At 55.4% G+C, this 13913-nt stretch overlaps 1 protein-coding gene across 1 annotated transcript; it reads left to right on the forward strand.

The window, feature by feature from the left end:
• Nucleotides 1-804: 804 nt before the first annotated feature.
• Nucleotides 805-13687, forward strand: LOC142907849 (aspartate beta-hydroxylase domain-containing protein 2-like). Its single transcript, XM_076057693.1, has 5 exons — nt 805-2208; nt 4228-4470; nt 10378-10622; nt 12845-12927; nt 13438-13687. The coding sequence occupies exons 2-5, from the start codon at nt 4234-4236 to the stop codon at nt 13587-13589; spliced, it is 717 nt and encodes a 238-aa protein (XP_075913808.1). The 5' UTR covers nt 805-2208; nt 4228-4233; the 3' UTR covers nt 13590-13687.
• The last annotated feature ends 226 nt before the right edge of the window (nt 13688-13913 follow it).

The raw sequence follows: 13913 nt of genomic DNA on the forward strand, positions 1-13913 counted from the left end.
TCAGCACTGCCACCTATAGACTCAGCACTGTTACCCTTAGACTCAGCGATGTCACCCATAGACTCAGCACTGTCACCCATAGACTCAGCACTGTCACCCATAGACTTAGCACTGTCACCCAGAGACTCAGCACTGTCACCCCTAGACTCAGCGCTGTCTCCCCTAGACTCAGCACTGTCACCCATAGACTCAGCACTGCCACCCATAGACTCAGCACTGTCACCCATAGACTCAGCACTGTCACCCATAGACTCAGCACTGTCACCCATAGACTCAGCACTGCCACCCATAGACTCAGCACTGTCACCCATAAACTCAGCACTGTCACCCATAGACGCAGCACTGCCACCCATAGATTCAGCACTGTCACCCATAGACTCAGTACTGCCACCGATCGACTCAGCACTGTCACCCATAGATTCAGCACTGTCACCCATAGACTCAGCACTGTCACCCATAGACTCAGCACTGTCACCCATAGACTCAGCACTGTCACCCATAGACTCAGCACTGCCACCCATAGACTCAGCACTGTCAGACTCAGCACTGCCACCCATAGACTCAGCACTGTCACCCATAGACTCAGCACTGCCACCCATAGACTCAGCACTGTCACCCATAGACTCAGCACTGCCACCCATAGGCTCAGCACTGTCATAGACTCAGCACTGCCACCCATAGACTCAGCACTGTCACCCGTAGACTCAGCACTGCCACCCATAGACTCAGCACTGTCACCCATAGACTCAGCACTGCCACCCATAGGCTCAGCACTGTCATAGACTCAGCACTGCCACCCATAGACTCAGCACTGTCACCCGTAGACTCAGCATTGTCACCCATAGACTCAGCACTGTCACCCATAGACTCAGCACTGTCACCCATAGACTCAGCATTGTCACCCATAGACTCAGCACTGTCACCCATAGTGCTTTATTATTGTACTTCACGTTATTGTTGTTATTGAAATTGTTTTTGTTGTTATTGAAATAATTGCTGTTATTGTTGTTGAAATTATTTCGTTATTGTCATTGATGTTATTGTTGTTATTGCACTAAGTGTCGTGTTTTTTTATTGTTGATGTTGATGTTATTGTTGTTGAAATAATGTTTTTGTTGCCACGTTCCTTGTTGTTGTTGCCGTAGCCGAGCGAATGGAGGCAGCGTGGTGGTGGTGGTGGCGTCCGCTCGCCTGGACCTGCTCCCTCCTCGCTCTGCCTCTCCTCTTCCTGCTCGTCCACGTCTGCCGGCGATGGTGGCTCCCGCGACGAGGTGGAGGAGGAGGTGGACAACAACAACGACGACGAGGAGGAGGACGACGAGATGGAGGAGGTGGAGGAGACCCCACAGTCGAGACGTTTCCCCGACGCCGGGGGTACCGCGGCCTAGCCACGCCCGCCCGCAGAGGGCGCTCCTCGACCCGCGGCGCCGCTAGCACCAGGGGCCTCGCCGCGGTCTTTCCCGACGAGGAGGAACAGCAGCAGGTTATACAAAAAAATAGCGCGCGCGGTTGAAAGTTTGTTGTTGTTGTGTTTGTTGTTGTTGTTGTTGTGGTGGTGGTAGTGGTTTAAACACGTAGTGTGGCTTTCGCGACGCCGGGGAGGGGGGGGTGGGTACCGCGGCCTAGCCACGCCCGCCCGCAGAGGGCGCTCCTCGACCCGCGGCGCCGCTAGCACCAGGGGCCTCGCCGCGGTCTTTCCCGACGAGGAGGAACAGCAGCAGGTTATACAAAAAAAATAGCGCGCTCGGTTGAAAGTTTGTTTGTTGTTGTGTTTGTTGTTGTTGTGGTGGTAGTGGTTTAAACACGTAGTGTGGCTTTCGCGACGCCGGGGAGGGGGGGGGGGTACCGCGGCCTAGCCACACCCGCCCGCGGAGGGCGCTCCTCGACCCGCGGCGCCGCTAGCACCAGGGGCCTCGCCGCGGTATTTCCCGACGAGGAGGAACAGCAGCAGGTTATACAAAAAAAAATAGCGCGCGCGGTTGAAAGTTTGTTGTTGTGTTTGTTGTTGTGTTTGTTGTTGTGTTTGTTGTTGTTGTGGTGGTGGTAGTGGTTTAAACACGTAGTGTGGCTTTCGCGACGCCGGGGAGGAGGGGGGGGGGGTACCGCGGCCTAGGCACGCCCGCCCGCGGAGGGCGCTCCTCGACCCGCGGCGCCGCTAGCACCAGGGGCCTCGCCGCGGTCTTTCCCGACGAGGAGGAACAGCAGCAGGTTATACAAAAAAATTACGCGCGCGGTTGAAAGTTTGTTGTTGTGTTTGTTGTTGTGGTAGTGATTTAAATACGTTGTGTGGATTTCGCGACGCCGGGGGGGGGGGGGTACCGCGGCCTACCCACCTCGCCCGCGGAGGACACTCCTCGACCCGCGGCGCCGCTAGCACCAGGGGCCTCGCTGCGGCCTTTGTTGTTGTTGCTGTTTGTTGTTGTTGTTGTTTGTTTATTGTTGTGGTGGTTGTCTAAACACGTTAGTAAGGGTTTTAGTTGCCACGTAAACAAGTCTGTAAGCAATGAATCGCTGATAACAGTGGATGTTGTGATTGTTTATGACTTGACGTGCGAACATTGAGGTGAACGTTATTGATGGGTGTGTTACACTTTATACAAAAATACACGTGTGTGTGTATATATATTTTTAAAATGTTTATATCATAGGGCGAGGCGGTTGTGGTGAGGTAAAGAGTGGGTAACTCTCCACCACTAACGTACAAGGACAAAGATACCCCCTTCCGCCCGTGTAGCCTCTAACAGGCTGTAGGGGCAAGTGCTGTCACTCACCCATTCACTCACCCACTCACCCATTCACTCACTCACCCATTCACCCATTCACTCACTCACCCATTCACTCACTCACCCATTCACCCATTCACTCACTCACTCACCCACTCACCCATTCACTCACTCACTCGCCCACTCACTCACTCAACCGTTCACTCCCTCACCCATTCACTCACCCACTCACCCATTCACTCACTCACCCATTCATTCCCTCACCCATTCACTCACTCACCCATTCACTCACTCACTCACCCACTCACCCATTCACTCACTCACCCATTCACTCACTCACTCACTCACCCACTCACCCATTCACTCACTCACCCATTCACTCCCTCACCCATTCACTCACTCACCCATTCACTCACTCACTCACTCACCCATTCACTCACTCACCCATTTACTCACTCACCCATTCACTCACCCATTCATTCACTCACTCACCCACTCATTCACTCACTCACCCACTCACCCACTCACCCATTTACTCACTCACTCACCCATTCACTCACTCACCCATTCACTCACTCACCCATTCACTCACTCACCCATTCACTCACTCATCCATTCACTCACTCACTCACCCATTCACTCACCCATTCACTCACTCACCCACTCACTCACCCATTCACTCACCCACTCACTCACCCACTCACTCACCCATTCACTCACTCACCCATTCACTCACTCACTCACCCATTCATTCACCCACTCACCCATTCACTCACTCACTCATTCACTCCCTCACCCATTCACTCACTCACCCATTCACTCTCACCCATTCACTCACTCACCCATTTACTCACTCACCCATTTACTGACTCACTCACCCATTGACTCACTCACCCATTGACTCACTCACCCACTCACCCATTTACTCACTCACTCACCCATTCACTCACTCACCCATTCACTCACTCACCCATTCACTCACTCACTCACCCATTCACTCACCCATTCACTCACTCACCCACTCACTTACCCATTCACTCACCCACTCACTCACCCATTCACTCACTCACCCATTCACTCACTCACCCATTCACTCACTCACCCATTCACTCACTCATCCATTCACTCACTCACCCACTCACCCATTCACTCACTCACTCACCCACCCATTTACTCACCCATTCACTCATTCACTCACTCACCCATTCACTCACTCACTCATTCACTCACTCACCCATTCACTCAATCTCATGCCCGGCCGCCTTTGTCTCCCCGAAGTAGCGACGTTACCACCACCACTACTACTACTACACACACCACCGCACCAAGTACGATGCTGCTGTAGCCCCTTGTACCTGGCAGAGCCAGGGGGTACGGAACCTCCTAGAAGTGACCGCAGATGGAACGGATGGAGATCGGCGCACACACTTTTTGCGCCCCGCCCCCCATGCCCCGCCCCCCATGCCCCGCCCCCCATGACCCCCCCCCCCCCCGAACCCAACAGGAGTCAATGGCCGACCGGGCGGACGCAGAGGCCTCCGAAGCCTGGCGCTTCGCCTGTTGCCCCTCCCCGGGCTGTGCTCGCTGCGGCCCCCTGAGGGAGGCCAGGCGAGGCGAGGGGGCTGGCGGCGTGGAGGCCCTGCAGCGGAGGCTCAGCGCGGGCCTCAAGCAGCTGGCCCGGAGCTACGGCTGGGCGGGAATGAGGAGGCTCCACAAGGCCGTCAAGTACCAACACTGGTACCTGCAGGTAGCCACCGCCCGCCCGCCCGCTCGCTCGCTCGCATTCACACGAGTCTACGTGGGTCTACGTGTGGGTCTACGTGGGTCTGTGTGGGTCTCTGTGTGGGTCTATGTGAGTCTCTGTGTGGGTCTCTGTGTTGGTCTCTGTGTGGGACTCTGTGGGTCTCTGTGTGGGTCTCTGTGTGGGTCTCTTGTGGGTCTATGTGTGGGTCTCTGTGTGGGTCTCTTGTGGGTCTATGTGTGGGTCTACGTGGGTCTCTGTGTGGGTCTATGTGTGGGTCTCTGTGTGGGTCTACGTGTGGGTCTCTGTGGGTCTACGTGGGTCTCTGTGTGGGTCTATGTGTGGGTCTACGTGGGTCTCTGTGTGGGTCTCTGTGGGTCTCTGTGTGGGTCTACGTGGGTCTACGTGTGTCTCTGTGTGGGTCTCTGTGTGGGTCTCTGTGGGTCTCTGTGTGGGTCTACGTGGGTCTACGTGTGGGTCTCTGTGTTGGTCCCTGTGTGGGTCTCTGTGGGTCTCTGTGTGGGTCTCTGTGGGTCTCTGTGTGGGTCTCTGTGTTGGTCTCTGTGTGGGTCTATGTGAGTCTCTGTATGTCTCTGTGAGTCTCTCTGTGGGTCTCTGTGGTCTCTGTGTGGGTCTCTGTGTTGGTCTGTGTGTGGGTCTCTGTGGGTCTCTGTGGGTCTACGTGGGTCTCTGTGGGTCTCTACGTGGGTCTCTGTGTGGGTCTCTGTGTGGGTCTATGTGAGTCTCTGTGGGTCTCTGTGTGGGTCTATGTGTGTCTCTGTGTGGGTCTCTGTGGGTCTCTGTGTGGGTCTCTGTGGGTCTCTGTGTTGGTCTCTGTGTGGGACTCTGTGGGTCTCTGTGTGGGTCTCTTGTGGGTCTCTTGTGGGTCTATGTGTTGGTCTACGTGGGTCTCTGTGTGGGTCTCTGTGGGTCTCTGTGTGGGTCTACGTGGGTCTCTGTGTGGGTCTCTGTGTGGGTCCCTGTGTGTCTCTGTATGTCTCTGTGGGTCTCTGTGGGTCTCTGTGTGGGTCTACGTGGGTCTACGTGGGTCTCTGTGTGGGTCTCTGTGGGTCTCTGTGTGGGTCTCTGTGTTGGTCCCTGTGTGGGTCTCTGTGGGTCTCTGTGAGTCTCTGTGTGGGTCTCTGTGGGTCTGTGTGGGTCTCTGTGTTGGTCTATGTGAGTCTCTGTGTGGGTCTATGTGAGTCTCTGTATGTCTCTGTGGGTCTCTGTGTGGGTCTCTGTGTGGGTCTCTGTGGGTCTACGTGGGTCTACGTGTGGGTCTCTGTGTGGGTCTCTGTGGGTCTATGTGAGTCTCTGTGTGGGTCTCTGTGGGTCTGTGTGGGTCTCTGTGTGGGTCTATGTGAGTCTCTGTGTGGGTCTCTGTGGGTCTGTGTGGGTCTCTGTGTTGGTCTACGTGGGTCTCTTGTGGGTCTATGTGAGTCTCTGTATGTCTCTGTGGGTCTCTGTGTGGGTCTCTGTGTGGGTCTCTGTGGGTCTACGTGGGTCTACGTGTGGGTCTCTGTGTGGGTCTCTGTGGGTCTCTGTGTGGGTCTCTGTGGGTCTCTGTGTGGGTCTCTGTGGGTCTCTGTGTGGGTCTCTGTGGGTCTACGTGGGTCTCTGTGGGTCTCTGTGTGGGTCTATGTGTGGGTCTCTGTGTGGGTCTATGTGAGTCTCTGTATGTCTCTGTGAGTCTCTGTGGGTCTCTGTGTGGGTCTCTGTGGGTCTCTGTGTGTCTCTGTGTGGGTCTCTGTGTTGGTCTACGTGGGTCTCTGTGTGGATCTCTGTGGGTCTCTGTGTGGCTCTCTGTGGGTCTCTGTGTGGGTCTACGTGGGTCTACGTGTGGGTCTCTGTGGGTCTCTGTGTGGGTCTCTGTGTTGGTCTGTGTGTGGGTCTCTGTGTGGGTCTATGTGAGTCTCTGTGTGGGTCTCTGTGGGTCTGTGTGGGTCTCTGTGTTGGTCTACGTGGGTCTCTCGTGGGTCTATGTGAGTCTCTGTATTTCTCTGTGGGTCGATGTGTGTCTCTGTGGGTCTATGTGTGTCTCTGTGTGGGTCCCTGTGCATCTCTATGGATCTCTGTGTGGGTCTCGGTGGGTCTCTGTGAGTCTCTGTGGGTCTCTGTGGGTCTCTGGGGGTCTCTGGGGGTCTCTGTGGGTCTATGTGTGGGTCTATGTGAGTCTTTGTGGGTCTCTGTGGGTCTCCGTGAGTCTCTGTGGGTCTATGTGTGGGTCTATGTGTGAGTCTCTGTGGGCCTCTGGTAGGTCTCTGTGGGTCAATGTGGGTCTCTGTGGGTCTCTGTGGGTCAAGTTGGGTCTATGTGTGGGTCTACGTGGGTCTCTGTGTGGGTCTGTGTGGGTCTCTGTGAGTCTCTGTGGGTCTCTGTGGGTCTCTGGGGGTCTCTGGGGGTCTCTGTGGGTCTATGTGTGGGTCTATGTGAGTCTTTGTGGGTCTCTGTGGGTCTCCGTGAGTCTCTGTGGGTCTCTGTGGGTCTATGTGTGGGTCTATGTGTGAGTCTCTGTGGGCCTCTGGTAGGTCTCTGTGGGTCAATGTGGGTCTCTGTGGGTCTCTGTGGGTCAAGTTGGGTCTATGTGTGGGTCTACGTGGGTCTCTGTGGGTCTCTGTGTGGGTCTCTGTGGGTCTCTGTGTGGGTCTCTGTGGGTCTATGTGGGTCTCTGTGGGTCTGTGTGGGTCTCTGTGGGTCTCTGTGGGTCTCTGTGTGTCTCTTGTGGGTCTCGTGGGTCTCTGTGTGGGTCTCTGTGGGTCTCTGTGTGGGTCTCTGTGGGTCTATGTGAGTCTCTGTGTGGGTCTACGTGGGTCTCTGTGGGTCTCTGTGTGGGTCTCTGTGTGGGTCTGTGTGAGTCTGTGGGTCTCTGTGGATCTCTTGTGGGTCTCTGTGTGAGTCTGTGTGGGTCTCTGTGGGTCCCTGTGCATCTCTATGGGTCTCTGTGTGGGTCTCTGTGTGGGTCTCTGTGGGTCTCTGTGGGTCTCTTGTGGGTCTCTGTGGGTCTCTGTGGGTCTGTGCGAGTCTCTGTGGGTCTCTGTGGGTCTATGTGTGGGTCTATGTGTGAGTCTCTGTGGGCCTCTGGTAGGTCTCTGTGGGTCAATGTGGGTCTCTGTGGGTCTCTGTGGGTCAAGTTGGGTCTATGTGTGGGTCTACGTGGGTCTCTGTGGGTCTCTGTGTGGGTCTCTGTGGGTCTCTGTGTGGGTCTCTGTGGGTCTATGTGGGTCTCTGTGGGTCTGTGTGGGTCTCTGTGGGTCTCTGTGGGTCTCTGTGTGTCTCTTGTGGGTCTCGTGGGTCTCTGTGTGGGTCTCTGTGGGTCTCTGTGTGGGTCTCTGTGGGTCTATGTGAGTCTCTGTGTGGGTCTACGTGGGTCTCTGTGGGTCTCTGTGTGGGTCTCTGTGTGGGTCTGTGTGAGTCTGTGGGTCTCTGTGGATCTCTTGTGGGTCTCTGTGTGAGTCTGTGTGGGTCTCTGTGGGTCTCTGTGGGTCTCTTGTGGGTCTGTGCGAGTCTCTGTGGGTCTCTGTGTGTCTCTTGTGGGTCTCTGTGTGAGTCTGTGTGGGTCTCTGTGGGTCTGTGAAAGTCTCTGTGGGTCTCTGTGGGTCTCTTGTGGGTCTCTTGTGGGTCTGTGTGAGTCTCTGTGGGTCTCTGTGGGTCTCTGTGTGTCTCTTGTGGGTCTCTGTGTGAGTCTGTGTGGGTCTCTGTGGGTCTGTGAAAGTCTCTGTGGGTCTCTGTGGGTCTCTGTGGGTCTCTGTGGGTCTCTTGTGGGTCTCTGTGTGAGTCTGTGTGGGTATCTGTGGGTCTCTGTGGGTCAATGTGGGTCTCTGTGGGTCTCTGTGGATCAATGTGGGTCAATGTGGGTCTCTGTGGGTCAATGTGTGTCTCTGTGTGTCTCTGTGAGTCTCTGTGGGTCAATGTGGGTCTCTGTGGGTCAATGTGGGTCTCTGTGGGTCAATGTGGATCTCTGTGGGTCAATGTGGGTCTCTGTGGGTCTCTGTGGGTCAATGTGGGTCTGTGTGAGTCTCTGTGGGTCAATGTGGGTCAATGTGGGTCTCTGTGTGTCAATGTGGGTCAATGTGAGTCTGTGTGGGTCTCTGTGGGTCAATGTGAGTCTCTGTTGGTCAATGTGGGTCAATGTGAGTCTGTGTGGGTCTCTGTGGGTCAATGTGAGTCTCTGTGGGTCAATGTGGGTCTCTGTGGGTCTCTGTGGATATGTGTGGGTCTGTGTGTCTCTGTGTGTCTCTGTGGATCTGTGTGGGTCTGTGTGTCTCTGTGGATCTGTGTGGGTCTCTGTTGGTCTCTGTGGGTAAATGTGGGTCAATGTGGGTCTCTGTGTGTCAATGTGGGTCAATGTGAGTCTGTGTGGGTCTCTGTGGGTCAATGTGAGTCTCTGTGTGTCAATGTGGGTCTCTGTGGGTCAATGTGGGTCAATGTGGGTCTCTGTGGGTCTCTGTGTGTCTCTGTGTGTCTCTGTGGATCTGTGTGTCTCTGTGTGTCTCTGTGTGTCTCTGTGGATCTGTGTGTCTCTGTGTGTCTCTGTGGATCAATGTGGGTCTCTGTGGGTCAATGTGGGTCTCTGTGTGTCAATGTGAGTCTCTGTGGGTCTCTGTGTGTCTCTGTGTGTCTCTGTGGATCTGTGTGGGTCTCTGTGTGTCTCTGTGTGTCTCTGTGTGTCTCTGTGGATCTGTGTGGGTCTCTGTGTGTCTCTGTGGATCTGTGTGGGTCAATGTGGGTCAATGTGGATCTCTGTGGGTCTCTGTGTGTCAATGTGGGTCTCTGTGGATCAATGTGGGTCAATGTGGGTCTCTGTGTGTCAATGTGGGTCTCTGTGGGTCTCTGTGGGTAAATGTGGGTCAATGTGGGTCTCTGTGTGTCAATGTGGGTCAATGTGAGTCTGTGTGGGTCTCTGTGGGTCTCTGTGGGTCTCTGTGTGTCTCTGTGTGTCTCTGTGGATCTGTGTGGGTCTGTGTGTCTCTGTGTGTCTCTGTGGATCTGTGTGGGTCTCTGTGTGTCTCTGTGGATCTGTGTGGGTCTCTGTGTGTCTCTGTGTGTCTCTGTGGATCTGTGGGTCTCTGTCTGTCTCTGTGGATCTGTGTGGGTCTGTGTGTCTCTGTGTGTCTCTGTGGATCTGTGTGGGTCTGTGTGTCTCTGTGTGTCTCTGTGTGTCTCTGTGGATCTGTGTGGGTCTGTGTGTCTCTGTGGATCTCTGTGGGTCAATGTGGGTCTCTGTGTGTCAATGTAGGTCTCTGTGGGTCTCTGTGGGTCAATGTGGGTCAATGTGGGTCTCTGCGGGTCTCTGTGGGTCTCTGTGAGTCAATGTGGGTCTCTGTGGGTCTCTGTGTGTCTCTGTGTGTCTCTGTGGATCTGTGTGGATCTGTGTGTCTCTGTGTGTCTCTGTGGGTCTCTGTGAGTCAATGTGGGTCTCTGTGTGTCTCTGTGGGTCTCTGTGAGTCAATGTGGGTCTCTGTGTGTCTCTGTGTGTCTCTGTGTGTCTCTGTGTGTCTCTGTGTGTCTCTGTGGATCTGTGTGTGTCTCTGTGTGTCTCTGTGGATCTGTGTGGGTCTGTGTGTCTCTGTGTGGGTCTGTGTGTGTCTCTGTGGATCTGTGTGGGTCTCTGTGTGTCTCTGTGGATCTGTGTGGGTCTGTGTGTCTCTGTGTGGGTCTGTGTGTGTCTCTGTGGATCTGTGTGGGTCTCTGTGTGTCTCTGTGTGTCTCTGTGGATCTGTGTGTGTCTCTGTGTGTCTCTGTGTGGGTCAATGTGGCTCTCTGTGAATCCACCCACCCGCCCGCCACTCCACTCCACTCCACCCACCACTCACCGCTCCACCCACCCACCACTCCACTCCACTCCACCCACCACCCCCACCACCTCCCCTGATGCCCTCCCCCTCCCCTCCCCCGCGGTCACCCCCCATGTAGCAGGGGCGCTGTGTGGGCGGTGGTGGCGGTGGTGGCGGTGGCGGTGGTGGTGGTGGTGGTGGTGGCGGTGGTGGTGGTGGTGGTGGTGGTGGTGTGGCCGGCCACGTGCAGTGCCCCACGCTGCTCTACCTCCCAGACCTGCCCACGGAGCCGTTCCTGTCGGCGCTCACCCTGAGACACGACACGCAGCTCCTGGAGGCGTGCTACCCACAGCTACGCGGCGAGCTCATCGCCCTCATGCAGGGGTACACACACACCACGTGTACACACACACACGTGTACACACACACACGTGTACACACACACACACACACCACGTGAGACACGACACGCAGCTCCTGGAGGCGTGCTACCCACAGCTACGCGACGAGCTGATCGCCCTCATGCAGGGGTACACACACACCACGTGTACACACACACACGTGTACACACACGCCACGTGTACACACACACAACGTGAGACACGACACACAGCTCCTGGAGGCGTGCTACCCACAGCTACGCGACGAGCTGATCGCCCTCATGCAGGGGTACACACACACACACACCACGTGTACACACACACACACCACGTGTACACACACACACACGTGTACACACACACACACGTGTACACACACCACGTGTGTACACACACACCACGTGAGACACGACACGCAGCTCCTGGAGGCGTGCTACCCACAGCTACGCGACGAGCTGATCGCCCTCATGCAGGGGTACACACACACCACGTGTACACACACACCACGTGTACACCACACACACACCACGTGTACACACACACACCACGTGTACACACACACCACGTGTACACACACACCACGTGTACACACACACACGTGTACACACACACACCACGTGTACACACAAACACGTGTACACCACACACACACCACGTGAGACACGACACGCAGCTCCTGGAGGCGTGCTACCCACAGCTACGCAGCGAGCTCATCGCCCTCATGCAGGGGTACACACACACCACGTGTACACACACACACACACCACGTGTACACACACACACACCACGTGTACACACACCACGTGTACACACACACACACGTGTACACACACACACACACACGTGTACACCCACACACACCACGTGTACACACACACACGTGTACACACACACACACACGTGTACACACACACACGTGTACACACACACACGTGTACACACACACGTGTACACACACACACGTGTACACACACCACGTGTGTACACACACACCACGTGTACACACACACACCACGTGTACACCCACACACACCACGTGTACACACACACACGTGTACACACACACACACGTGTACACACACACACGTGTACACACACCACGTGTGTACACACACACCACGTGTACACACACACACACCACGTGTACACCCACACACACCACGTGTACACACACCACGTGTACACACACACACACACGTGTACACACACACCACGTGTACACACACACAGCACGTGTACACACACGTGTACACACACACACCACGTGTACACACTCACGTGTACACACACACCACGTATATATACACACACACACCACGTGTACACACACACCACGTGTACACACACACGTGTACACACACCACGTGTACACACACACGTGTACACACACACACGTGTACACACACACGTGTACACACACACACCAACGTGTACACACACACACCACGTGTACACACACGTGTACACACACCACGTGTACACACACACGTGTACACACACACACGTGTACACACACACACGTGTACACACACACACACGTGTACACACACACACACACACGTGTGTACACACACACACACGTGTACACACACACACGTGTGTACACACACGTGTACACACACACACGTGTACACACACACACGTGTACACACACACACGTGTACACACACACGTGTACACACACCACGTGTACACACACACCACGTGTACACACACACCACGTATACACACACACACCACGTGTACACACACACCACGTGTACACACACACCACGTGTGTACACACACACACCACGTGTGTACACACACACACCACGTGTACACACACACACACCACGTGTACACACACACCACGTGTACACACACACACCACGTGTGTACACACACACCACGTGTGTACACACACACCACGTGTACACACACACGCACGTGTACACACACACACACCACGTGTACACACACGCACGTGTGCACACACACATGTACATTCACACGTGTACACACACACACACACCACGTGTACACACACACCACGTGTACACACACACCACGTGTACACACACACACACCACGTGTGTACACACACACACCACGTGTGTACACACACACACCACGTGTACACACACACCACGTGTGTACACACACACACCACGTGTACACACACACCACGTGTGTACACGCACTACCACTACCCTCCCGCTAACTCTCGCTCTGTCATCCTCACAGCTGCAGCATTTTCAACACGCACACAACAACAACAGAAGGAATTTCAACGTCGGACACAACAACCACAACAACAACAGCAGCAGGTAGTGCAGCACCACCATCACCACCACCATCACCACCACCACTATCACCACCATCACCACCACCACCACTATCACCACCATCGCTAGCACCATCACCACCTCCACTATCACCACCATCGCTAGCACCATCACCACCACCACTATCACCACCATCGCTAGCACCATCACCACCAACACCACCATCATCACCACCACCATCACCACCACTACAACCACCCCCACCACCATCACCACAACCACCATCACCACCTTCACCACCATCACCTCCACCACCATCACCACCATCACCATCACCACCATCACCACCATCACCACCAACATCACCACCATCACCACCATCACCACCATCACCACCACCATCACCACCATCACCACCCCCATCACCACCATCACCCCCACCACCATCACCACAACCACCACCACCCCCACCACCCTCACCATCCCCATCACCCCCTCCCCCCACCCTCCCCCCACCCTCCCCCCACCCTCCCCCCACCCTCCCCCCACCAGCCCCCGCCCTCTGGCGTGTGAACGCCGTGCCCAGGGGCGTCTGGGCCACGCTGTTCCTGGTCAACCATCACCACCACCATCACCACCACTACCACCATCACCACCACCATCACCACCACCACCATCATCACCACCATCACCACCATCGCTAGCACCATCACCACCAACACCACCATCATCACCACCACCATCACCACCACTACAACCACCCCCACCACCATCACCACAACCACCATCACCACCTTCACCACCATCACCCCCACCACCATCACCACCATCACCATCACCACCATCACCACCAACATCACCACCATCACCACCATCACCACCATCACCACCACCATCACCACCATCACCACCACCATCACCATCACCACCATCACCATCACCACCATCACCACCATCACCACCATCACCATCACCTCCACCATCACCACCATCACCACCACCATGACCACCATCACCACCATCACCAC

The sequence above is a fragment of the Petromyzon marinus genome, chromosome 84 (assembly GCF_048934315.1).
Source record: "Petromyzon marinus isolate PM22_M1 ecotype Great Lakes invasive population chromosome 84, UKy_Petmar_22M1.pri1.0, whole genome shotgun sequence".
Lineage (NCBI taxonomy): Eukaryota > Metazoa > Chordata > Hyperoartia > Petromyzontiformes > Petromyzontidae > Petromyzon > Petromyzon marinus.

What these genes read in the sequence shown, in the direction of transcription:
- LOC142907849 (XM_076057693.1), top strand. Translation starts at nt 4,234, where the DNA reads ATGGCCGACCGGGCGGACGCAGAGGCCTCCGAAGCCTGGCGCTTCGCC. An exon ending in CTCATCGCCCTCATGCAGGG is followed by an intron (nt 10,623 to 12,844) that starts GTACACACACAC and finishes TCATCCTCACAG; the next exon opens with CTGCAGCATTTTCAACACGC. An exon ending in CACAACAACAACAGCAGCAG is followed by an intron (nt 12,928 to 13,437) that starts GTAGTGCAGCAC and finishes TCCCCCCACCAG; the next exon opens with CCCCCGCCCTCTGGCGTGTG.